The sequence below is a fragment of the Salarias fasciatus genome, chromosome 18 (assembly GCF_902148845.1).
Source record: "Salarias fasciatus chromosome 18, fSalaFa1.1, whole genome shotgun sequence".
Lineage (NCBI taxonomy): Eukaryota > Metazoa > Chordata > Actinopteri > Blenniiformes > Blenniidae > Salarias > Salarias fasciatus.
Window position 1 is genome coordinate 11,793,584 of NC_043762.1, and position 23,418 is coordinate 11,817,001.

At 44.0% G+C, this 23,418-nt stretch overlaps 1 protein-coding gene across 1 annotated transcript in view; it reads right to left on the reverse strand.

Annotated features, from left to right (window-relative positions):
* Positions 1–23,418, reverse strand: part of obscnb (obscurin, cytoskeletal calmodulin and titin-interacting RhoGEF b) — a 79,603-nt gene that overhangs the window by 26,117 nt on the left and 30,068 nt on the right. The window contains exons 31-41 of the mRNA XM_030114471.1: positions 23,117–23,386; positions 22,704–22,970; positions 21,087–21,353; positions 20,740–21,006; positions 19,457–19,723; positions 18,210–18,476; positions 17,089–17,355; positions 4,209–4,475; positions 2,964–3,230; positions 2,115–2,384; positions 263–529 (exon numbers count right to left, since the gene is read on the reverse strand). Coding sequence (XP_029970331.1) covers positions 263–529; positions 2,115–2,384; positions 2,964–3,230; positions 4,209–4,475; positions 17,089–17,355; positions 18,210–18,476; positions 19,457–19,723; positions 20,740–21,006; positions 21,087–21,353; positions 22,704–22,970; positions 23,117–23,386 — 2,943 coding nt within the window. The remainder of the gene's footprint in view (positions 1–262; positions 530–2,114; positions 2,385–2,963; positions 3,231–4,208; positions 4,476–17,088; positions 17,356–18,209; positions 18,477–19,456; positions 19,724–20,739; positions 21,007–21,086; positions 21,354–22,703; positions 22,971–23,116; positions 23,387–23,418) is intronic.

A 23,418-nucleotide genomic window follows, 5' to 3' on the forward strand; every position in this document is an offset into this window, starting at 1 on the left:
TACTTTTATCCATTTCTATAACTGACCTGTCATTAGAAGTGGATTTATTGTTGTTTATGTTTAATTCAGACTTCACAGTGTTCCAATATTTCTGGACTTGAGGTTAAAGACACTTCTACATTTTAATTTAAATCTATTCTCGTGCGTAATTTCCAGTTTAGATTACCGGTACATTCAAGACAGAGGAGACCTCACAGGATCCAGATGATGAGATGTAAAACGAACCCAAGGAGAGACGCCAGGTGAAGTCTGGCTCCGTTACCTTTCACGGTCAGCACGGCGGTGCTTTTCTTGTCTCCTGCATCGCAGCTGTACTCTCCACCGTCCTCTGCGCTCACTTTATGTATGAGCAGGATGTGAATGCAGCCTTTCTTCTCCATACTGTACTTCTCCCCCTGAGTGAGGACGCTGGAGCCCCTCCTCCAGGTCACCGTGCAGTCTTGGTGGGACGTCTCGCAGGACAGCGAGACCTCGCCTCCCTCCACGGCCTCCTGACTTTCCAGCTCCTTCTTGAAGGAAACGGCTGCCGCTGCCGGAAAGACCAGTTCAAGAATGTGAATCAAGAGCGGCCGCCACATAGACCTGACGGCATCAGCCACTCGACATTTACACTGAATACAGACGAAAAACAGGAGACACTGACAGACGGACCCAAAGACATCACAAATCGGAGCAGTAAAGACTTCGCCTGTTTGATTCACACAAAATAACAGTCTTTAATAAAAATGTGCAAGGAAAGCAGGAAATCAGCAAAGGGAAATGGTGCAAGAGGTGCAGAGCCTAAGTAAGACCAAAGAGCGAAATGGGTTGGGTAAATTCAGAAATAAGGAACTTAGGGGACTGATAAACAGTGCTTTCTTTGTGCTTTTTTTTTTCTTTTTTGCCTCTTAAAAAAGTCCAGAAAAGACATATCTGTGTAGCTTTTAAGTACAAATTCAACATGTTGGTCAAAGGTAAGTGCAAAATCTTTATAACCAGCCATTTTCAACATTCTCTGGATGAGATCCCTACATGTTCCCTCTAACAGGATTAGCATTAGCAAGTCTCCTCAATGTTGTAACACCTGCTTCAATCGACTGACAGCTTCTGCAGAACACCTCAACCTTCTTCAAGTCTCCTCCAAGTCATGAGATGAAGGTTTGCTTGGTTTGGAGGCATGCTGATGGAGAGCCGGTTAATCCAAAGCAGGTAGAAGCTTTAATCAGACAGGAGGAGAGACTATCTGCTGTTCCTGCTGAATAAAGTCAATATCAACTGTGGCAGCAGCGGCTCATGGTCGCTGTATTCTGCCGAAACAAAAAGGCCCAAGGGCAGAAGTAACTTCAGAAATGTGTCCACAGAGAGGAAACAGTCTTAAACCTATGAATACCAAACCTAACGCTGAAAAAAGACCAAAGTGCCACGAGAAAGAGTGAGAGTGGTGAAAGAAAAAGGCGAAGAAAAAGGTGGCAAAGCCCCAAGACTTTTAAACACACTTCAAAGTATGCAGAGATGCGTTTAGTTCAAGTTTGAGAACGTGATAAAAAAGGAAAAGTGAACAGCTTCATTAAAGTGAGAAAACTGTTGAATGAAAAGTGGAATACCGAATGAAAAGACCCATGAGATCACATTTCATTTGTTTGTGAAAGAAGATTAACAGAAGGAAAATGAGTCCCATAAGATGTAAAAGAAGGCGGAAAGAATAGAAAATGTTGGAAAGGTTTCCAAGAAATTTGCCAAAAAATAAAGTGAATTCTTACGTGACTGAAAAGAAAACTCTAAATCTTGTGATTTCTGACCTCAATAGATAAAATAAAGAAAAGGTGGCTTCTTCCCACTGTCTTCTCCAACAGTCTAAATAAGAAAAATTGAACAATTGTTCCCACTGAGTTTAAATTCAAGTGTTGCTGTACGTTTTTCCTCTACCTGTAAAAAAAAACACATGTTTAGTCGTTTTATTCATATATTTTTTATAAATTCTTATTTGTGAAGATGGTACTTAGGAATTAACTGGTTTCTTACCTCTGACTGTTAAAAACAGAAACTCTGGATGGTTTCTTACCTGTGACGTGAACCAATACCGACTTCCTCACCTGAGGCTGTGAGGGAAACTCCACCGCGGTCGGGTGTCTCACCTGTGACGGTGAGCGAGGCGGTGGAGGTGTGGTTCCCCACTGAGAAGCAGACGGTCCCGGTGTCGGCGGCCGTGACGCCCCTGAGCGTGAGGCTGTGCGTGCGGCCCTCGCTCTGGATCACGTTCATCTCGTTGCTCTGCAGCGGGACGTCCTGCAGCGTCCACCGCACCGGAGGCGCGTCCTCGTGCGAGAGCAGGCACTCGAAGCGGACGTCGTCGCCCTCGCGCACGACGCGGCTGTCCAGGAATCGCACGATGCTCACGTCCGCCTCTGATGAAGAAAGGTTGAAAGCAGGTTGTTGATGTGATGAGCGGCATCAAGGTGTGAGTAACAGGACTGACGGGCATCGACTGATGCGGTCTTTCACATGACAGATGATCGAGACTCAAGAATTAATGATTTGTTTGACACAACGAGAGCCGAAGTTGCGTTTGTTGCTTTACTGTAAGAAAATCTCTGCAGCATCAGACAGCAACAGGATCTATACATGCATAAACAAACTCGGTCTGGAATAATGAATTGTCCTTAGCAGGAAGGACAGGCCTAACATCTACTGCACAAAAAAATGCTATTATTCAAACTAATGATAACTTCTCATCATCATTAGCTGTCCCAGAGCCGACGTCACTGGAGCCAAGTGAAGGAAAAGAGAGGAATGTGTTAATATTGGTGAAGAGAAAGAAGGAGTGAGCTGAACTAAACGTTGTGAACAAACAGGTGAAGCAAAAATGCACACCGGATGTGGAATGATGGTGAAAATACTGCGGGAAGACTCCAAACGGGATGAAAGGATGATGAGCTTCATGCCGGTTCGTGAGGGAATGGTCAACAGGAGAAAAGACCTCCTACCATGCACTGTGAGGACCGCCGAGGTCCTCTGGCTGCCCGAGTCACACGAGTACTCCCCAGAGTCAGCTGGCCGGAGCTTAAAGATCAGCAGCTCCACCGCAGGCCCGTCCTGCTTCAGCTGATATTTGCTGCTGGACGTCAGCAGCCTGTCGCCACATCTCCAAACCACGGCGGCTCCGGGCTTGGTGGTCTCACAGCGGAGACTCACGCTCCGTCCCGCCTCAGCCTCCAGACTCTGAAGCTGAGTTTTAAACAGGACCGGCCGAGCTGAAGGGAAAACGTTTAAAAGGCATGAGAGCTGAATATCTAACGGCTGTGTGCAAAACTTCAGACTCTCGGGTCGAGTCACAATTCAAACGGGCTGTAAGCCAGCAAGACACAGAAAAGATGGGGCGCTGGATAGAATGAAGGTGAAAACAGACAAAATGAAACGGGACAAGTGCAAAGACATAGCATCAGATGTAAAAACTGAAATTCAAACAAAATATTTTTTAAATTAAAGAAAAGCTCACTCATTTTGAATTTCATATCAGCTTAAAAGTTGGGACAATTTCAACAAAATCCTGGAAAAGAACTGAAAATAAAACCACAAATGATTCACACGATCAGCAAATGCTTCTAAAGAACAACTGCCTGCGAACGCTACTAAAAGCTACAGTCTGCCCAAAAAAAAAACACCGTTTTTAGAATTTATATACTGTGAACGCATTTCTGAAAACTACAGCCTGCAGACACTTCTGAGAACCACTGTCTGCGAACAGTTCATCACCATCACCATCTGTTAGCACTTCCTAACATTTCATCTTCCTACCATAGTGAAGCAGAATTCACCTAACGGCTGGATTGTTCACCCACTGGTAGGGAACGTGCTGTTGCAATAGTAATGGACACATCTAAAAATCCACTGTCTGAGAACACATCTGTTGGCTGGGAGGGAACACAAATACAAATCCTTTATAGAGGAAGAAATGTCCATCATTTCACTTTCAGACCCTTGTATTTCTTGCAGAGTATTTACAGACGAGCTGGATGAATATACTGCTGTCCCAACTTTTCTGAAACGACTATCAAATTCAATATGAGGATTTCACACTTGACTTTTACATCTGATTTATTGTCTTTGGACTATTTTCAAATCCATTTTAAGTTGATGTAATTTGAAAATCTCCCCATTTCATTTCGTATTGAAATTTTAGAGAATGTCCCAACTTTTCTGCTCCAGTCTCCGTCTTCTTTGGGGCGTACCGTTCACAGCCAGCTGTGCGGTGCTCTGACGGTCACCAGCGTCACATGTGTATCTCCCAGAATCCTCTGGGTCCACGTCGTGGACGACGAGCGTCGCCTCCCGTCCGGATTGTTCGATGTGGTATTTGGCGCACGGACACAGACCGAGCTGTTCTTTGCGCCACTCGACGGGGACGCCGGGTTTAGAGAGCTCACAGAGAAACGAGACGCTGTCGCCTTCATCCACCGTCTGGCTCTGGAGCTCTTTACTGAAAACCACCGGCAGCGCTGACGAGCAGAGACACCGGCGGTTACGGGAGGACGAAACATGGAGAAGATGAGAAGAAGCTCTCCATCCTACCGTTTACGACCACAGAGGCCGAGCTGACTGCGTCCCTGAAGGAGCAGGAGTAACTCCCAGCATCTCCAGGCACCAGATCAAAGATCTGCAGCTGGTTACTGCGCCCGGTTTGTTCGATGCGGTACTTTCCTCCACGGCTCAGGACTTCAGCGCCTTTCCTCCACTCCACAGGGAGTCCAGGAGCAGAGAGCTCACAGTGCAGAGTCACACTGCCGCCCTCCTCAGCCACCCGGCCCCCCAGCTCCTGTACAAACACCACCGCAGCCGCTGGAACGAAGGGAGGAGGGGGGCAAAAAAATGTTGATGTTGTTGAATCAAATGTGTGAATCTAAAAGGGAAGCGACTTGTTTTTAAGCCTGTAATTTAAAAATGAAAAAAGACAATCTGAAAAGATTGTAGATAAATGTAAAAAAAAAAAAAGTCAGGAAAAAAAATAAACATATGACAAATTAAATCAAAACAAGTAATGGAGAGTATAAATGAACAATAGAAAATTAAAAAGTTTCAGAAAAAAGAATTTTGAGAAAAGAAGCTGACTTTGAAAAAGACAAATACAAATGTGAAAAAATGTAACTTCCGAAATGGAAATGAGACAAAATCAGAAAAAAACAGCAAAGAAAGTAACAAGGAATAAATATCTAAACAAAATAGAAAAGCCACAAATAAAACATAAAAGATTAAACTGCACAAACTTTAAAATATAAACAAATTATCTCATATGATAATTTGTCAAATGAATATGCCAAATGTAATAAACAATGTCATGAACCGATACAAAAACAGAAAATGATCATGGCACATTATAATGAATTAGAAAGTAACTAGTCTGATATCATTTAACTCCAATGTCAAATCCAGTTTTAACTTTTTTAATGATGTGTGATTTGCAGTGATTGTGACATGAAGATGAAATCCACGAGGAAAGCAAGAAAACGTCGCAGATGTCGAAACACACCCCACCGAACTACTTCACTGTTTTGAGCCCAAAGAGAAGCAGAATCTTTCGGTTTCCATCAACGTCTGAAGAACTTGGGAAAAGTTCAGAAACTCTGTTGTCAAATGAATCACAGGCACAAAACAGTTCTTCTCAGAGCTGCACCTGCTCACTGTTACTCTTCTGACCGGGTTTGAACCCAGCTGGAGGTTGTCTGTCAGTGTGAGATACGTCACAACGCTGCTGTTTTTTAATTTTCAACTTACCTGCACATACACTAGAAAAAAAAAATCAAATAGCATATAAAACAAGCCACTTGGCTGCATGGATAATCACAAAAACATCAACTGATCTGGTGGCTGAGGAAGGATGTTGTCCTCTTACAGCATGGTGGAGGTATCATCATGCAGCTCAAAGAGGCAGAAATAATGCATTAAGATCAGTATTTCTGCATTTCAAATTATGTGCTAACTTGACATTATAAGGTAGAAATGTACTTAATCTTAAACACTTAAGAGTTGCATGAAGCATTTTGTAATGTTTAAAAAAAATCCTGGAAATTAAATAAAGAAAGATCACAAAATGTCATCTGAGATCATAAAGAGCCTCAACATCTTTCTGAGAGTTAATCTGAGGATCCTTTAAGATAAAACATTTGGTAAGCAGAGGCAACAAATACGATGCACTATTCAAGTTTTTAGAAGTCAGTCGAACTGAAAGCTCAGCACTTCTTTTCAGACCACAACAAAAGAAACCAGCACACGCTGACGTGATGAGCATCCAAACCAAAACAATTCCCGCTAAAACATCAAAACCAGTAGACTTGTGTTCATCTGCAGATGAATCTCCATTCATATTTCTGGTTCATTCACGCTAAATCTGCAAACAACAAGTACTGAGTAAAACTCAGTATAAAGGCATCAAAACACACACGTCAGGAAGTTTAACACACACACGTTCACAGCATGTTTGCGCGTTTCTGAGTGACAGCAGCTCCGTACCTTCAACTTCCTCTTTGGATTTATGCTTCTGTTCTTCAGCTCTGGATGCTACAGCTGAAGATGGTGATGTCTCTGCTGCAGCGATTCACACACAAACACACACACAGAGTGCTGCCTTGAAGTCACTGCAGTCTACAGCGTAGACTGGGCGTGTTGCAGACCACACGGGGCCACCAGCCGCTTTGACAGAGAACAACTTCAAGACGAGACACAACAGGAGCCGTGAACGTGTCTCTCATTACCTTCGCCTCCAGCTTCCAGCTCACTCGGACCTCTCTGAACCTCCTGTTTGAGGACCTGCTGTTGGGGGGTTTGTTCTGTAGTTTGCAGCATAACAGCTGCAACGAATGAACATGCCACTGAGTTTATATAACATCAAAATCTGACATCAGACTGAACAAACTCACATGGCAATCGACCTCTCAGGACAAAACATGGGCCACTGAACAATGAACATCATAGAGATTCAACAAATGTCACTCTTTTGATGTAATTCAGTCACTTAACAATGCTTCAAACCACAGAGCTCAAATCTCTCTGTATAACCTATCCCAGCATATCCCAATGCATAAAACCAAAAACTGTCATGAATACATGTCAGCCAAACACAGCTGCAGACCCAAGCGTGGAAAACAGACAAAATCTGTACATGTGACAAATGACATAGAACCAACAATTTAACTTTACAACAGCACAGCCAGTCTTCATGGTCATATTCTGAGATTACATTTTTGAAGCACAAAAAGAAGCCACAGTGTCCAACATGAGCCATGCATGTGTCTCTTTACCTTCACCTCCAGCTTTCAGCTCACTCGGACCTCTCTGAACCTCCTGTGTGATGATCTGCTGTTTAGCAGTTTGTTCTGTAGTTTGCAGCGTCACAGCTGCAATGAATGAACACGACACTGAGCCCACTGGACAATAACAGCTTCATGTAAAACTCGCCTCTCATCAAGAGAGAAACCAAAGCTCAAAGAACAAACATGACTTCAGAGCAGCAGTCAGCCTCCATGCAGGAAAAGAAGCTGCAGAGCTCAGAAACCCAGACCGACACTGGAGGGATCCTTTCCCCACAAACCACAGAGGTTCACAACAATCAGGACATTTATGGGTGAAAAATAGCAAATCAGACAAACATGGAGCCTGAAAGCAGAACAAGTCGTGACTCAGACGTTTTCTACCTGGTGACAACAGTCAGACTCAAAGTCCGAGCTTCATGTGCTTCTCTTCATTGAACAGAGCGCTCCGACACAACAGCTCAGCCATTACAAAATAGCTCAAACGACACGCAAAGCTCATAAAAATTACCTTCCACCGTCTTATCAATCTCCTGCTTCTTGTCTTTAGCAGCTGTGGATACAGGCGACTTGACTGAAAAACAAATATGATTCCATTACCGAAACACTGCAGTCGTCATAACTTGACCACAAACATAAGACAAACATCAGAAAACAGAGGAACCATAAATGATGAGTTTTCTGCAAAAATCATACTTTGACTCCAATCAGGCTTATGACAGAACAAAATCATAACGTTTAACAGCAAACACATCAAGCAGAGAGGTGCACAACCAAACTGTCATGAATTTTCTCAATGGATGACACCAAACTGTTGATCGTGTCCAAGCAACTGGTAATAATCAGTGTGTCAGACACTGAGGGACTTTTTATGAAGTGGTGCATCATTGACCCATTTTATTTCCCTTCGTATGGGGTCACGGTGTCAGCATAGAAAGCAAGGAAGTCCACACACATCTGTCCAGCTCAAATCCTCCAGCTCTTCTGGTGGGACCCCAAGATGCTCCCAGATCAAACCAGAGATAAGATCTCTCCAGCAGATCCAGAAATATGCTGACATGGTGATCATAGGACACACCTCTGTGAGTCACAACAATATAATGCCAAAAGCAACACACGCATTCAGTCGATCCATATTTTTGAAACAAAACCACTGAGACAAACTGCAGTCGATTAGCACGGTCTTTCCCAGCACAGCACATCATATTGACCAAAACCACATAGAAACTGTCAAGAATACATATGGGCAATATCAACACATAACTAAAGACCCATGCTTGGCAAACAGACAAAAATCTGCATGTGACACAAAACCCACATATTCAGGCCTTTCACCTGCCAACATCCAGCTTATTTTTATCGTTCCTGCCTGACATTACATGTTTGAAGCACAGAACGGCGTTGCAGTGTCCAACATGAGCCATGCGCAGGTCTCTTTACCTTCACCTCCAGCTTTCAGCTCACTCGGACCTCTCTGAACCTCCTGTTTGAGGACCTGCTGTTTGGGAGTTTGTTCTGTAGTTTGCAACGTCACAGCTGCAATGAATGAAGACGACACTGAGCCCACAGGACAGTAACAGCTTCATGTAAAACTCGCCTCTCATCAAGAGAGAAACGAGAGCTTAAAGAACGGAGCAACAGTCAGCCTCCATGCAGGAAAAGAAACTGCAGAGCTCAGAAATCCAGACGGACACTGAAGGGATCATTTGCCCAAAAAGCCACAGAGGTTCACAACAATCAGGACATTTATGGGTGAAAAATACCAAATCGGACAAACACGTGGAGCCTGAACGCAAAAACCACTGGTGACTGACCAGTTTTCTGTATGGACACAGCTTTTGGGCTCGAAGTCAGAGCTCCATGTGCTTATCTTCATTTCAAAAAAGTTGAGTCACAAATGCCAAATGAGCAAAAGCTCTCAACAAACAGGCAAAGCTGGTAAAATTACCTTCCGCTCTCTCGTTAATCTCCTGCTTCTTGTCTCTACTAGCTAACAGAGTCGCAGGCGACTTGGCTGAAACACAAAGATGATTCAGTTGTAGAAACACTGCAGAAACCACGACAACACCACAGATCTCACAAGAAGCTGCAGAGCTCAGAAACCCAGACTGACACTGAAGGGAGCATTTCTCCACAATCCACAGAGGTTCACAACAATCAGGATATTTATAGGTGGAAAAGAGCAAATCAGACAAACACGTGGAGCCTGAACACAGAACAAGTCGTGACTCAGCAGTTCTCTGTTTGGTAACAGCAGTCAGGCACACAGTCAGAGCTCCATGTGCTTCTCTTCATTGAACAAAGTGCTCAATCACAAAAGCTCAGTCATTATAAAAAAGTTCAAAGCACAGGCAAAGCTCAGAAAAATACCTTCCACTGTCTTGTCAATCTCCTGCCTCTTGTCTTTAGCGGCTGTGGATACAGGCGACTTGACTGCAAAACAAACATGATTCCTTTACAAAAACACTGCAGTCGTCACAACATGACCAGAAACAGAAGACAAACATCAGAAAACAGAGTAGTTATAAATTATTCATTTTCTGCAAAAATCACAGACTTTGACACCAAACAGGGTTATGAGGGAACAAAATCATTATATTGAACAGCAAGAGTATCAAGCAGAGAGGTGTATTACAGCACTGTCATGGATTTTCTCAAAGGATGACACCAAACTGTTGATCATGTGCAAGCAACTGGCGGTGGTCAGTGTGGCAGACACTGAGGGACTTCAGCATCATTGATCCATCTCAGGTCCCTTCGTATGGAGTAAAGGCGAAAGCACAGAAATCAAGGAAGTCCACACATATCTGTCTGGCACAACATGATCCAGCTCTTCTGGAGGGACCCCAAGATACTCCCAGACCAAACCAGAGACATAATCTCTCCAGCGGGCCCAGGGATATGCTGACATGCTGATCTAAGTTCAATGGACACACCTCTTTGGGTTACAACACTATAATGCCAAAAGCAACACACACATTCAGTCAATTAACTACTCTGTAACAAAACCACTCAGACAAACTGGTCTATTTGCATTGTCTTTCCCAGCTCATCACGATGAATAAAACCACATAAAAACTGTTAAGAACACATATCAGCCAACGATCAACAAACAACTGCAGACCCGAGCTTGGAAAACAAAACAAAAACTCTGCAGATGTGATCAAGAACTGACACAAAAACAACATATTCAGGCCTTTCACCTCACAACGTACAGCTCATTTTTTATTCTTCCTGGATGACATTACGTTTGAAGCACAGAAATGTGTTGCAGTGTCCAACATGAGCCATGCACATGTGTCCCATTACCTTCAGCTCCAGCTTTCAGCTCACTCGGACCTCTCTGAACCTCCTGTTTGAGGACCTGCTGTTTGGGAGTTTGTTCTGTAGTTTGCAACGTCACAGCTGCAATGAATGAAGACGACACTGAGCCCACAGGACAGTAACAGATTCAAGTAAAACTCGCCTCTCATCAAGAGAGAAACCAAGGCTCAAAGAACAAACATGGCATCAGAGCAACAGTCAGCCTCCATGCAGGAAAAGAAGCTGCAGAGCTCAGAAATCCAGAGGGACACTGACAATCATTTCCCCACAAACCGCAGAGGTTCACAACAATCAGGACATTTATGGGTCAAAAACACCAACACACGGAGCATGAAAACAGCACAAGTCATGACTCAGCAGTTTTCTGCTTGATAACAGCAGTCAGACTCAAAGTCTGAGCTACATGTGCTTCTCTTCATTAAAAAAATCAGAGTCAGAAATGCAGAATGAGCAACAGAGCTCAACACACAGGCAAACCTAATAAAATTACCTTCCGCTCTCTCATTAATCTCTTGCTTTTTGTCTTTACTAGCTATCGGAGTCGCAGGTAACTTGGCTGAAACACAAAGACGATTCAGTTATAGAAACACTGCAGAAACCACGACAATACCACAAATGGACCAAGAAGCTGCAGAGCTCAGAAACCCAGACTGACACTGAAGGGAGCATTTCTCCACAAACCACAGAGGTTCACAACAATCAGAACATTTATAGGTGGAAAAGAGAAAATCAGAAAAAGACATGGAGCCTGAAAGCACCACAAGTCGTGACTCAGCAGTTTTCTGTTTGATAACTGCAGTCAGACACACAGTCAGAGCTCTATGTGCTTCTCTTCATTGAATAAAGTGCTCAGTCACAAAAGCTCCGTCATTCCCTGGGAGCTCAAAAGACAGGCAAAGCTCAGAAAGTTACCTTCCACTGTCTCATCAATCTCCTGCTTCTTGTCTTTAGCAGCTGTGGATACAGGCGACTTGACTGAAAAACAAACATGATTCCATTTCAGAAACACTGCAGTCGTCACAACGTGACCAGAAACATAACATTAACATCAGAAAACAGAGTAAAAAGAAATGTTAATAAGAAATTTTCTGTCAAAATCATACTTTGACACCAATCAGGCTTATGACAGAACAAAATCATAACGTTCAGCAGCAAACGCATCAAGCAGAGAGGTGTACGACAAAACTGTCATCAAATTAGAAATCCCAACGAGTAAACTTCAAATACAGCAGTTTATTATGGCTTGACATCAACATGACAGATCATGAAGATTATAATTCCTGTAGACTACAGCATGCTCACAATTGAACAGGTTGATGCAACATCTGCAGTTTCAGCTTCAGCAGCGGCGGGTGAAGGGGAGGTCTGGGTTTTGGGGTGCGGCTGCACAGTTCTTCCTACTTAATCATTTTCAGCTCCATAGATTTTCTCAAAGGACAATATGGAACTGTTGATCATGTGTAAGCAACTGGCGATAGTCGAAGTGGCAGACACTGAGGGATTTTTTTTTTTTCACATTGGTGCACCATTGATCCATCTTAGTTCCCTTCGTATGGGGTCATGGAGTCAGCATAGAAATCAAGGAAGCGTTGCAGCGTCCAACATGAGCCATGCGCATGTGTCTCATTACCTTCACCTCCAGCTTTCAGCTCACTCGGACCTCTCTGAACCTCCTGTGTGATGATCTGCTGTTTAGGAGTCTGCTCTGTAGTTTGCAACGTCACAGCTGCAATGAATGAAGACGACACTGAGCCCACAGGAAAATGACAGCTTCATGTAAGACTCGCCTCTCATCAAGAGAGGAAACAAAGCTCAAAGAACAAACATGACTTCAGAGCAACAGTCAGCCTCCATGCAGGAAAAGAAGCCGCAGAGCTCAGAAATCCAGACCGACACTGAAGGCATAATTTCTCCACAATCCACAGAGGTTCACAACAATCAGGACATTAATGGTTGGAAAATAGCAAGTCAAACAAACACCTGGAGCCAAAAAGCAGCAAAAGTTGTGACTCAGCAGTTTTCTCCTTGATAACAGCAGTCAGACACACAGTCAGATCTCCATGTACTTCTCTTCATGGAACAAACGACTAATTCACAAATACTGAGTTCTCACAAATGACACAACAAACAGGAAAAGCACAATAAATTACCTTCCATTGTTGCATTAATCTCCTGCTTCTTGTCTTTAGCAGTTGTTAAGGGAGGCAACTTGGCTGGAAGATAAATATGATCCCATTACAGAAACACTGCAGTCGTCACAACATGACCAGAAACATAAGATGATTATTTGAAAACAGAGACACAATAAATGATAACTTTTACAGAGACTACAGACATTAACACCAATCAGGCTTACAAGGGAATAGCATCATTCTGTTCAACAGCAACAACTTCAAACAGAGAGGTCTAATACAGAACTATCATCAAATTCAAATGTAGCAGTTTATTACGGCTTGATATCACTATAAAGATCATGACGATGATAATCCATGTAGCCTACAGACAGGCTCATGACTGAACAGGCCATGTGCAGACCCAGAAGGACTTCCTATGACCTGCTGGATGCCAGTGGAACCATGGTTGCTGACATGCGAGTTCTTCAGACTGCTTTGTTGGTGGAGTACAATGTGGATGCAATTCTGCCGAGCCTGTTAGACATGGGGTTCATCTGCCATGGGTGAGCAAGTTCAGACGGTGACAGCAAGTCCTTGGATTGTCGGGGGACATATTGCACGTTTTGCTGTCTTAGATGGATTGCTTACCACGGCTTTGAGCTCTATCTGCCCAATCGTGGGGTGGCTGTCAACTCCTCTTTTGAGCAGACACCCTTTGATGGATATTGGTATTCCCTCCATGAGGGTGTCCATCCACCAACTCACCAACATCTCAACCCTGAAGCAGGTAATGCTGGACTACAGGTTGCCTGCAGCGCATTCACAATCCTACAGCACATTTATTAAGGATGTGTATTGCAGAAAATGTTACTGGCCAGAATTCCACAAAAACACTGGAGATTTTAATGCTAAAAATTAGTTTCTTCTTTGTGTAATTCTCTTCCAAGGCAATGAAACGAGCAACAATCCAATCTCTCATTGACTCCCATTCTTTCGGAGCTTCCTTGCAATGGAAACCAAAGGTGCAGGAGGTCGTCCTCAATTTATACCCTTCAGTATGAGGCACTTCAAAGATGTAAATATTTCATAGTTTATCCAAGACGAGTCTGTTAGTTCTGGTTACCAGGGACCCCTCTGGGAGGTCACAGCATTAAAAACATTAAAATACCAAACTTGACACACAAATTTGAAAAAAACTGAACAAAGCAAAAAAACAAAAAACAAAAGCAACAGTATCTTTACAAAACACAATAAATAAAACCACAACCAAACTGCCACTGACACATATCAGCCAACGATCAACAAACTGCAGACCCAAGCTGGAAACAGACAAAAGTTGGCACATGTGATAAACAAGTGATACAAAACTAACATATTCAGCCTGTTCGCCTGCCAATATCCAGCAAATTTTAATCGTTCCTGCCTGAGATTATATGTTTGAAGCACAGAAAGCTGTTGCAGTGTCCAACATGAGCCATGCGCATGTGTCTCTTTACCTTCACCTCCAGCTTTCAGCTCACTCGGACCTCTCTGAACCTCCTGTGTGATGATCTGCTGTTTAGCAGTTTGTTCTGTAGTTTGCAGCGTCACAACTGCAATGAATGAAGACGACACTGAGCCCACAGGACAGTAACAGATTCACGTAAAACTCGCCTCTCAACAAGAGAGAAACCAAAGCTCAAAGAACAAACATGACTTCAGAGCAACAGTCAGCCTCCATGCAGGAAAAGAAGCTGCAGAGCTCAGAAACCCAGACGGACACTGAAGGGATCATTTCTCCAACAAACCACAGAGGTTCACCACAATCAGGACATTTATGGGAAAAAAAGAAGCAAATCAGACAAACACATATGCAGCACAAGTCGTGACTCAGCAGTTTTCCTTTCAATAACAGCAGTAAGACTCAAAGTCTTACTGCTGTATGTGTTCCATGTGTTTCTCTTCTTTAAAAAAAGTTGAGTCACAAATGCCGAGCAAACAAAAGAGCTGAACAAACAGGGAAAGCTAATAAAAGTACCTTCCACTCTCTCATTAATCTCCTGCTTCTTGTCTTTAGACAGAGCTGCAGGCGACTTGGCTGAAACACAAAGACGATCCAGTTGTAGAAACACTGCTGGAACCACAACAAGACCACAAACGTGACAAAACATTTTCTGCCACGCCTCTCAAATCTCCACAAGTTTCTAAAATTTCTGAATGATAAATCCATCCAGATTTAATTTTTTTTTTTTTTTGTAAATTACTGAAAATATGTATGATTTGAGGTCTATATAACTCCTTTAACAGAGTTAAAAATGAGTTACCTGGCAAAGTTCATTGTATTATTCAAGTTTAACACAGGACGTAGTCTATAAAAGGTTTCTATCAAACAGAAATTTTAACTTCTAGTGTTTGATAAATTGCACTGCCGCACCACAAAAAAAAAAATCAGACTGCCAAATTCAAAACCACCGTCATTTGCAGCGCACACAACGAGAACCGACATCACGAAGCAGAACGTCATGCTGAAAGATCACCGTCCTTCATACCTGCTGCTTTTTCTGTGCTCTCCTGCCTCGGAGCTTTTCCCTTTTCAACTGACGGAGGAGCTGAGGGCTTCGCAGCTGAGAAAGAGTCACCCAGACCAATTTAAATTGAAGAAGAAAACCATGAAAATGAAAACAAAATGCTGATGCACTGTGGACAAGGTGAGCTTGAGGACTTCAGGAATCCTTCCAGTCGATTATGACGCAAAGAAAAGCTGCACTGAACAGCAGCAACGAGCGAGTTCTTTGAAAACTGTGAGGGAAGTTTGAAGTATCACAACATCTTCTCTGTAAGTAACCCAAACTTGAACAATAAGAGCACAATCAGGCTGCAGAGCTTCTGAAAACAATGTGACAAAATCTGAAATCAGACGACAACAAAAGTGACGAGACGGAAAAGAAAAGCACAAAAAAAATACAAAGACAAAATGGAAAAAGGCTCTAACACACAACAGATTGACACATTCAATAGATGAAATCACATGTTTTAATGAATCTGTGACGAACGTGAAGGGAACCGGACGTCCTGCTCCTACCCTTGATGCTGACGCTGGCTGTGGTCTTCTGCTCTCCACACACACAGCTGTAGTCTCCGCTGTCTCCTGGCTGCACCTTGTCGATGAGCAGCTCGCTCACTGAGGCCTCCTGCTTCATCTGGTACTTCTCTCCGGCCTTCAGGACCTCGGATCCCTTCTTCCACTCCACTGGGACTCCGGATTTAGAGAGCTCACAGCGAAGAGTCACGCTGCCTCCCTCCTCGGTCGCCTGGCTCTGCAGCGGCCGGATGAAGGTCGCTGGTCGGGCTGAGCAGGCAGCGGTCAGTTAGTTATCAGCAGCAGCAGCGTTGACAAGACAAGATGTAACACAAATACAACCCACAGTTCACAACAAGGTTTGTACGTTGTGTAAAATGTAATAAAGTATATATATATATAAAAAAAAAAGCAATGAGGTGCAAATCATGTAAAGTCTGCATTTACCTGAGAATAAATTAATTTTTAAAGTTTCAGTTCATTGATATAAAAGTGGCTTTCAGTTTTCTTCAGAGGTAGAAGATGATCTTTTTCTAAAGTGCTCACAGACAATGGTCCTCACAAAATCTTCAGAGATTGTTTCTCAGAAGTCTTCAAGAGCCATGGTTTTCAGAAGTTTCCACAAACAGGGATTGAGAAGTCTTCATCGATGACAGGTTTCAGAAGTGTTTCCAGACTGTGGTTTCCAGAGGTGTTAAAGGACAGTGGTTTCAAGGAGCGTTCACAAAAGGCGATTTTCAGGAGTGTCCCGAGGTGATGGGTGTCAGAGGTGTCCACAGACAATGGTTCTGAGCAGTGTTCACAGATGATGGTGTTCAGAAGTGTCCCTGGTTTCCACTTCAGCTTTCTGTCCACATTCATGGCTGTTCTGCCTGAAAGCCTAAAGATTGCCACAATCCAATCTTGGTTTTCAATCTTGTTTGTTGTGTCCAGATTCTCTGAATCTTTCACTCACAATAGGAAATCCACAAATTCTTTGTGACTCGAGGAATGATTTTGTGCAGCAGTTATACTTTCCTGTGCAGTCTTTCACACAGTGGTAAATGCAGACGTTGAATGATGTTGCTGCATTTTGCTTTTATCAAATTTCACCCAGATAGTGATATTTTTGAAATTGGATTTACAGATAAAAGTCCTCCAATGAAAACAAACACAAAACACAAAAGGCACACGCTGCCAGACTGGACTCTACAACAACACGTAGATGCTAAAACAAATGTGTTTGGATGCTCATGTATGAAAAGCTTATGCACAGTCGAAACGTTAAAAAAAGCTTTGGTCAAGTGAGACTCGTCCGACGTCCTGCTCCTACCCTTGATGCTGACGCTGGCTGTGGTCTTCTGCTCTCCACACACACAGCTGTAGTCTCCGCTGTCTCCTGGCTGCACCTTGTCGATGAGCAGCTCGCTCACTGAGGCCTCCTGCTTCACCTGGTACTTCTCTCCGGCCTTCAGGACCTCGGATCCCTTCTTCCACTTCACTGGGACTCCGGCTTTAGAGAGCTCACAGCGCAGAGTCACGCTGCCTCCCTCCTCGGCCTCCTGGCTCTGCAGCGGCCGGATGAAGGTCGCTGGCCGGGCTGAGCAGGCAGCGGTTAGTTAGTTAGTTTGCTGGCAGAGTGAGAAATTTAACAGTGTAAAGCTTTGTGTATAGCTTGAGCTGCAATGTTCTAAAATTCAGCACAACACAATCTATCGGTTTCTCAGCAATTATCTATATAAGTTGCATGAGTTCTTAAATTTATCTACTACATAGAGGGATAAACTGCAGGTATAATAAACTTTTTTCATATGTATTTAATTGTAGGAAAAAAGTACATAGAAAGAACAAATTTAGACTTCATTGTTTGAAACCACTTGAATTCATGATTTTTGAAAAATCAATGCAAGTATCTGACAATGTTAAAAAAAAATTAAAGTTTGAGAGCTTCAGGATTGCAGTTTCTCTGTCAAGAGATGCAGTTTTCTGTCATTTTCAGGCAGGAGAGTGGTTCAACTGAAAAACTGCTGATTAAAAAAAATAAATTCCAGCTAAACATTTTCATGTTTGTATAAGTTATGTCTGCACAAGAAGGTGCAGTCAACAAAGAAATTAAAACAAGACATGACTCAGAAGAATTTGCTGTCTCTTTGAAAATCCAGACCTTCTTGAAGCTTTCTGATCTCCACATCTAAACAGAACTTCATAATCCTGTTAGTGATCAATATTTCTTTCAATGTGAACCCTACCGAGGCTGATCATTTGGGAAACGTCTGCTAATCTCACACAATTTCAAGAATGCACGCAGCTCAGCTCCACTGACATTACACAGGAAGGTAGAAAACTATTAAAATGAAACAGGATAGATGAGCTTAGTCCCTTTTAAATGAAGCTGGTGCAAGCAGTTTGTGCAGAAGCCCTGCGGATCTGTGGCTCCAGACGTCCTGCTCCTACCCTTGATGCTGACGCTGGCTGTGGTCTTCTGCTCTCCACACACACAGCTGTAGTCTCCGCTGTCTCCTGGCTGCACCTTGTCGATGAGCAGCTCGCTCACTGAGGCCTCCTGCTTCATCTGGTACTTCTCTCCGGCCTTCAGGACCTCGGATCCCTTCTTCCACTCCACTGGGACTCCGGCTTTGGAGAGCTCACAGCGCAGAGTCACGCTGCCTCCCTCCTCGGCCTCCTGGCTCTGCAGCGGCCGGATGAAGGTCGCTGGTCGGGCTGAGCAGGCAGCGGTCAGTTAGTTATCAGCAGCATGCAATGATCCAAAACACAGGAATACACGCAAAAGCAGACAAACGCAGAGAAACTGTAATCCACAGCGACATCCAGACTCTTAAATAAATGTGTTTCCACAGCTGACATCAAAATCTGTCTCCTCTCTGAACGTGTCTGACAGATTAATGCCTGATATAAATATGTATGTTTCCTGCATTGGTGTGACAAGCTCACAAATCTCAGTTTCTTTAAGATTCTCAGTTTCTTTTAATCTACACAGGTCCATCCACTGTGTGGTGGCACAGCACAGATCAACCACTCTCACACCTGTTCCTGTGTGAACACACAGATGGAGCACTCAGTTGACTTCCATCTTGATTAAAGATGAAGGAAGATCTAATCTAATAATCCAGTGCAGTGGTTTCTAACCTGGAGATCAGAACTTCATTCATCGAGGACACCAGAGTTCACAGGAGGGGGCTTCAGGTTGTTAAAATTATCTTTGCATATGTCAAAGAAATAAGCAGACATGTGGAACTCTCCAGAGATTTTGTTTGGGACGTTCTATCTTTAGTAATCTGCTTCGAGTGGGTGTGTCCACCAGCTTAGCTACAATGGAGAGTAGGCCTACAGCTTTTTTCAGAGGCTCAAAGGAGAGAATAAGAATCTTCTGAGGAAAAAAGGTTGCTGGATGAGTTATAGAAGTTCAGCAAGTTCAGATCCAGTTCTCCCACTTAAGTAGAAAATAATGTTGATGTGATATGTAGCATAAGGTTCAGAAGCATTGTACCCTTATTTGAACAAAGTGATATCTCTATTTACTGTTAAGGAAATAATGAAGGTGAATTGCCCTTCATAAAGGAATTAATTCAAACCTATAATGTGTAATCTGATTAACTGAGACAGATTTTAATGCTGTTGTAAGTCTGTGTGTATCTGAACAAGACAAACTGCTAACGCGCCTCACTGAGCCCTCCTCCTACCCTTGATGCTGACGCTGGCTGTGGTCTTCTGCTCTCCACACACACAGCTGTAGTCTCCGCTGTCTCCTGGCTGCACCTTGTCGATGAGCAGCTCGCTCACTGAGGCCTCCTGCTTCACCTGGTACTTCTCTCCGGCCTTCAGGACCTTGGATCCCTTCTTCCACTCCACTGGGACTCCGGATTTAGAGAGCTCACAGCGCAGGGTCACGCTGCCTCCCTCCTCGGCCTCCTGGCTCTGCAGTGGCCGGATGAAGGTCGCTGGTCGGACTAAGCAGGCAGCGGTCAGTTAGTTATCAGCCGCAGCAGCATTGACAAGACAATATAGAACACAAATACAACCCACAGCTCACAATAAAGTTTGTACGTTGGTTAAAATGTAAATAAAGCATAAAAAAGCAATGAGGTGCAAATCATGTAAAGTCTGCATTTACCTGAGAATTATTCAAATCCCTTTTTAAAGTTTCAGTTCATTTTTATAGTACTTATCAGTTTTCTTCAGAGGTGGAAGATGATCTTTTTCTAATGTGCTCACTGACAATGGTCCTCACAAAGTCTTCAGAGATTGTTTCTCAGAAGTCTTCAAGAGCCATGGTTTTCAGAAGTTTCCACAAACAGGGATTAAGAAGTGTTCATCGATGACAGGTTTCAGAAGTGTTTCCAGACTGTGGTTTCCAGAGGTGTTAAAGGACAGTGGTTTCAAGGAGCGTTCACAAAAGGCGATTTTCAGAGGTGTCCCGAGGTGATGGGTGTCAGAGGTGTCCACAGACAATGGTTCTGAGCAGTGTTCACAGATGATGGTGTTCAGAAGTGTCCCTGGTTTCCACTTCAGCTTTCTGTCCACATTCATGGCTGTTCTTCCTGAAAGTCTGAAAATCCCATCTTGGTTTTCAATCTTGTTTGTTGTGTCCAGATTCTCTGAATCTTTCACTCACAGTAGGAAGTCCACAAATTCTTTGTGACTTGAATGATGTTGTGGAGCAGATGCACTTTTTTCCTGTGCAGTTTTTCACACAGTGGTAAATGCAGACGTTGAATGATTTCAATGTTGATGCATTCTGCTTTAATCTACATTTCACCCCAGATAGTGATATTTTTGAAATTGGAATTAAAGAGGAAAGTCCTCCAAATAAGACAAACACACACTGCCAGACTGGACTCTACAACAATACGTAGACGCCAAAACAAATGTGTTTGGATGCTCATGTATGAAAAGCTGCCACACAAAATAGAAATGTAAAAAAAAGCTTTGGTCAAGCGAGACTCGTCCGACGTCCTCCTCCTACCCTTGATGCTGATGCTGGCTGTGGTCTTCTGCTCTCCACACACACAGCTGTAGTCTCCGCTGTCTCCTGGCTGCACCTTGTCGATGAGCAGCTCGCTCACTGAGGCCTCCTGCTTCACCTGGTACTTCTCTCCGGCCTTCAGGACATCGGATCCCTTCTTCCACTCCACTGGGACTCCGGATTTAGAGAGCTCACAGCGAAGAGTCACGCTGCCTCCCTCCTCGGCCTCCTGGCTCTGCAGCGGCCGGATGAAGGTCGGCGGTAACGCTGCACAAGCAAGTTCGTCAGAATCAGGCGTCGACATGATAAAGAGACAACAGAGGGCGACGGACGTGAGACTCCTGTACCCGTGACTTTCAGGCTTGCTGTTGTTTTCTCATCCCCGCACACACACGAGTACTCGGCGCCGTCTTCAACCTGCAGGTTCCTGATCTGCAGGATGCACGAGGTCTCCTTCTGCTTCATGTCGTACTTTTCTCCCGGTCTGAGAGCTTCGGAGCCTTTCTTCCACTGGACGCCAGCTGCAGGTTTGGATAACTGACAGCGGAGCGTCGCCGTCTCTCCTTCCTTCATCTCCTGGTTTTTGAGCTTCTCGGTAAAGGAGGCCGGCGGCGCTAAAATCAGACGCACAGTCAGCACGTTATCACACACAGCTGCTTGATCCTGGTGGTGAAGGATGACCACGGGCGGTGATGATGATGATGGTGATGAAGAGAAAGACGATGATGACGACGGATGAGTTGAAGTGACACCTCTCGGTCATGCATCTTCACAATTCACTCTAAAAAAAAACCTCAATCCTCATTCCAAGAATAACGTCTTCTCAAAAATGCATGAACAACACAGTGTGTGTTTGCGTGTGTGTCGTGCTGACAGATGGCATTCATTCTGTGGATGTGCAAAAAAACGGAAACAAAACAAAGCAGGTCCGACAGTAACGACACATTCTGACAGGAAACACACAGCAGATTTTGTCACGATCGCTTCATTTGCAGCATTTTAAACAATAAATCCAGACTGTTAATGGACTCATCCACATCCGAGGACACAAGCAACAAGTTTCAAGGTTCCAGAACATCAGACACGAGGAGTCCGTGCAGAGTCTGCTGACTCAGGATTTTGATGACGTGCGGCTCGGAGTTGTTGAATTCTTTTGAAGCGGTTTGCATGGTGACTCAGGGGTTAATATTCATGGTTCTCTCAGTGTGGAGTGTGCACCATCTCCCTTAGTCTGCATGGGAGGGGGCTTTTTACCAGGTAGTTCAGCTTCATCACACAATTAAGAAACATGCTCACAAGGTTACCTGTGTATGTGTAAATTAATCTACTGCTGCAGGAATTCAATAATCTATGAAGAAAGACTCCTACAGCTACATGTAAACAATCAGAAATACATCCCGAGTCTAACTAAACACACTCATCTTGAGTAAAAATCAAGTTTAGTTAAGAGACGTGTCCATCAGCGGTAAACAAGCCACAATTATGAATAGAAGTGAAGCACGATGAAAACACTGAAGAGCAAAACAAAATGCAGCCAACTGTCTGTCAACTCAAGCAACATCCAATACTTCCATCTCACTATTGAAATGTGAAGGAAACCAAACATCAGGCCCAACGAACATTTTCCAGGCAAACGAACTCGAAGAGGCACAAACAGACATCAAATCCAAAAGTGAACATTTCAAATCAGGGACTCCATTCTGCAGTTCACAATGAAGTGTCTAAAAATATATACGATTCGGCAGTAATATTCATCTACCACATGAAAACTGTCTCTTCTTGACCAGTGCCAACCTGAAGGCTATACAAAGGTGAAAACCAAAACTATGATTGGCGTAATGCAAAGACTCTTGATCCACAGATAAAACAGTAGGGAAGTGCTACTTCAAACACAGCTCAGGATAACCAGAAAAAAGGCCAGAAACTTACCCAGAAAGCCGAGGGGAACTTTTGAGCGTTCTCACCTTTGACTGTGACTTTGGCCATGCTCTTGGCTGTGCCCACGTCGCAGGTGTAGATGTCGGTGTCTTTCTCCTCCAGCTGTTTGATGGTGAGAGTCAGGACGCCGTCCTTCTGCGTCATCTGGTATCGGCCGCCGGCCTTCAGCTCCGCGTGACCTTTCAGCCAAACCACGGCGGACGGGCTCTGAGCCGTCTCGCACTGCAGCGTCACCGCGTTCTTTTCGTCCGCCTGGACGTCCGACAGCACTTTAGTGAACTTATGGATCGGTTCTGCAGAGAAAATACATCCGTTCACAGCCACAGGAACGCGACCTCACAAATAAAGGCGCGATCTATTTCCCTGAGTTGACGACGATCCTTCATGAAGGATCTTAGTAAATCTGATCCAAAGTGCGATGTGTCCTCTTCAGCCTCACCTTTGATTTCCAGCTTGGCTCTGGTGGTTGCTCCTCCGACCACCTCACAGCTGTACTCTCCAGAGTCCTGAGCCGACACGCTGCGGACGGTCAGCTTCACGACTTTCTCTTGCTGACTCAGCTCGTACTTCTGGCTCTTTTTGATGGCTTTGCCGTCTTTGGCCCACTTCACAGTGGCGGTTGCCTGAGTCACCTCGCAGGTGAAGACGGCGTCCTCCCCGTGAACGACGCTGATGTTCTGCAGTTCCTTCAATATAGACGAAGCTTTGCCTGCAACGGGACGATGAATATATCACCTCGCA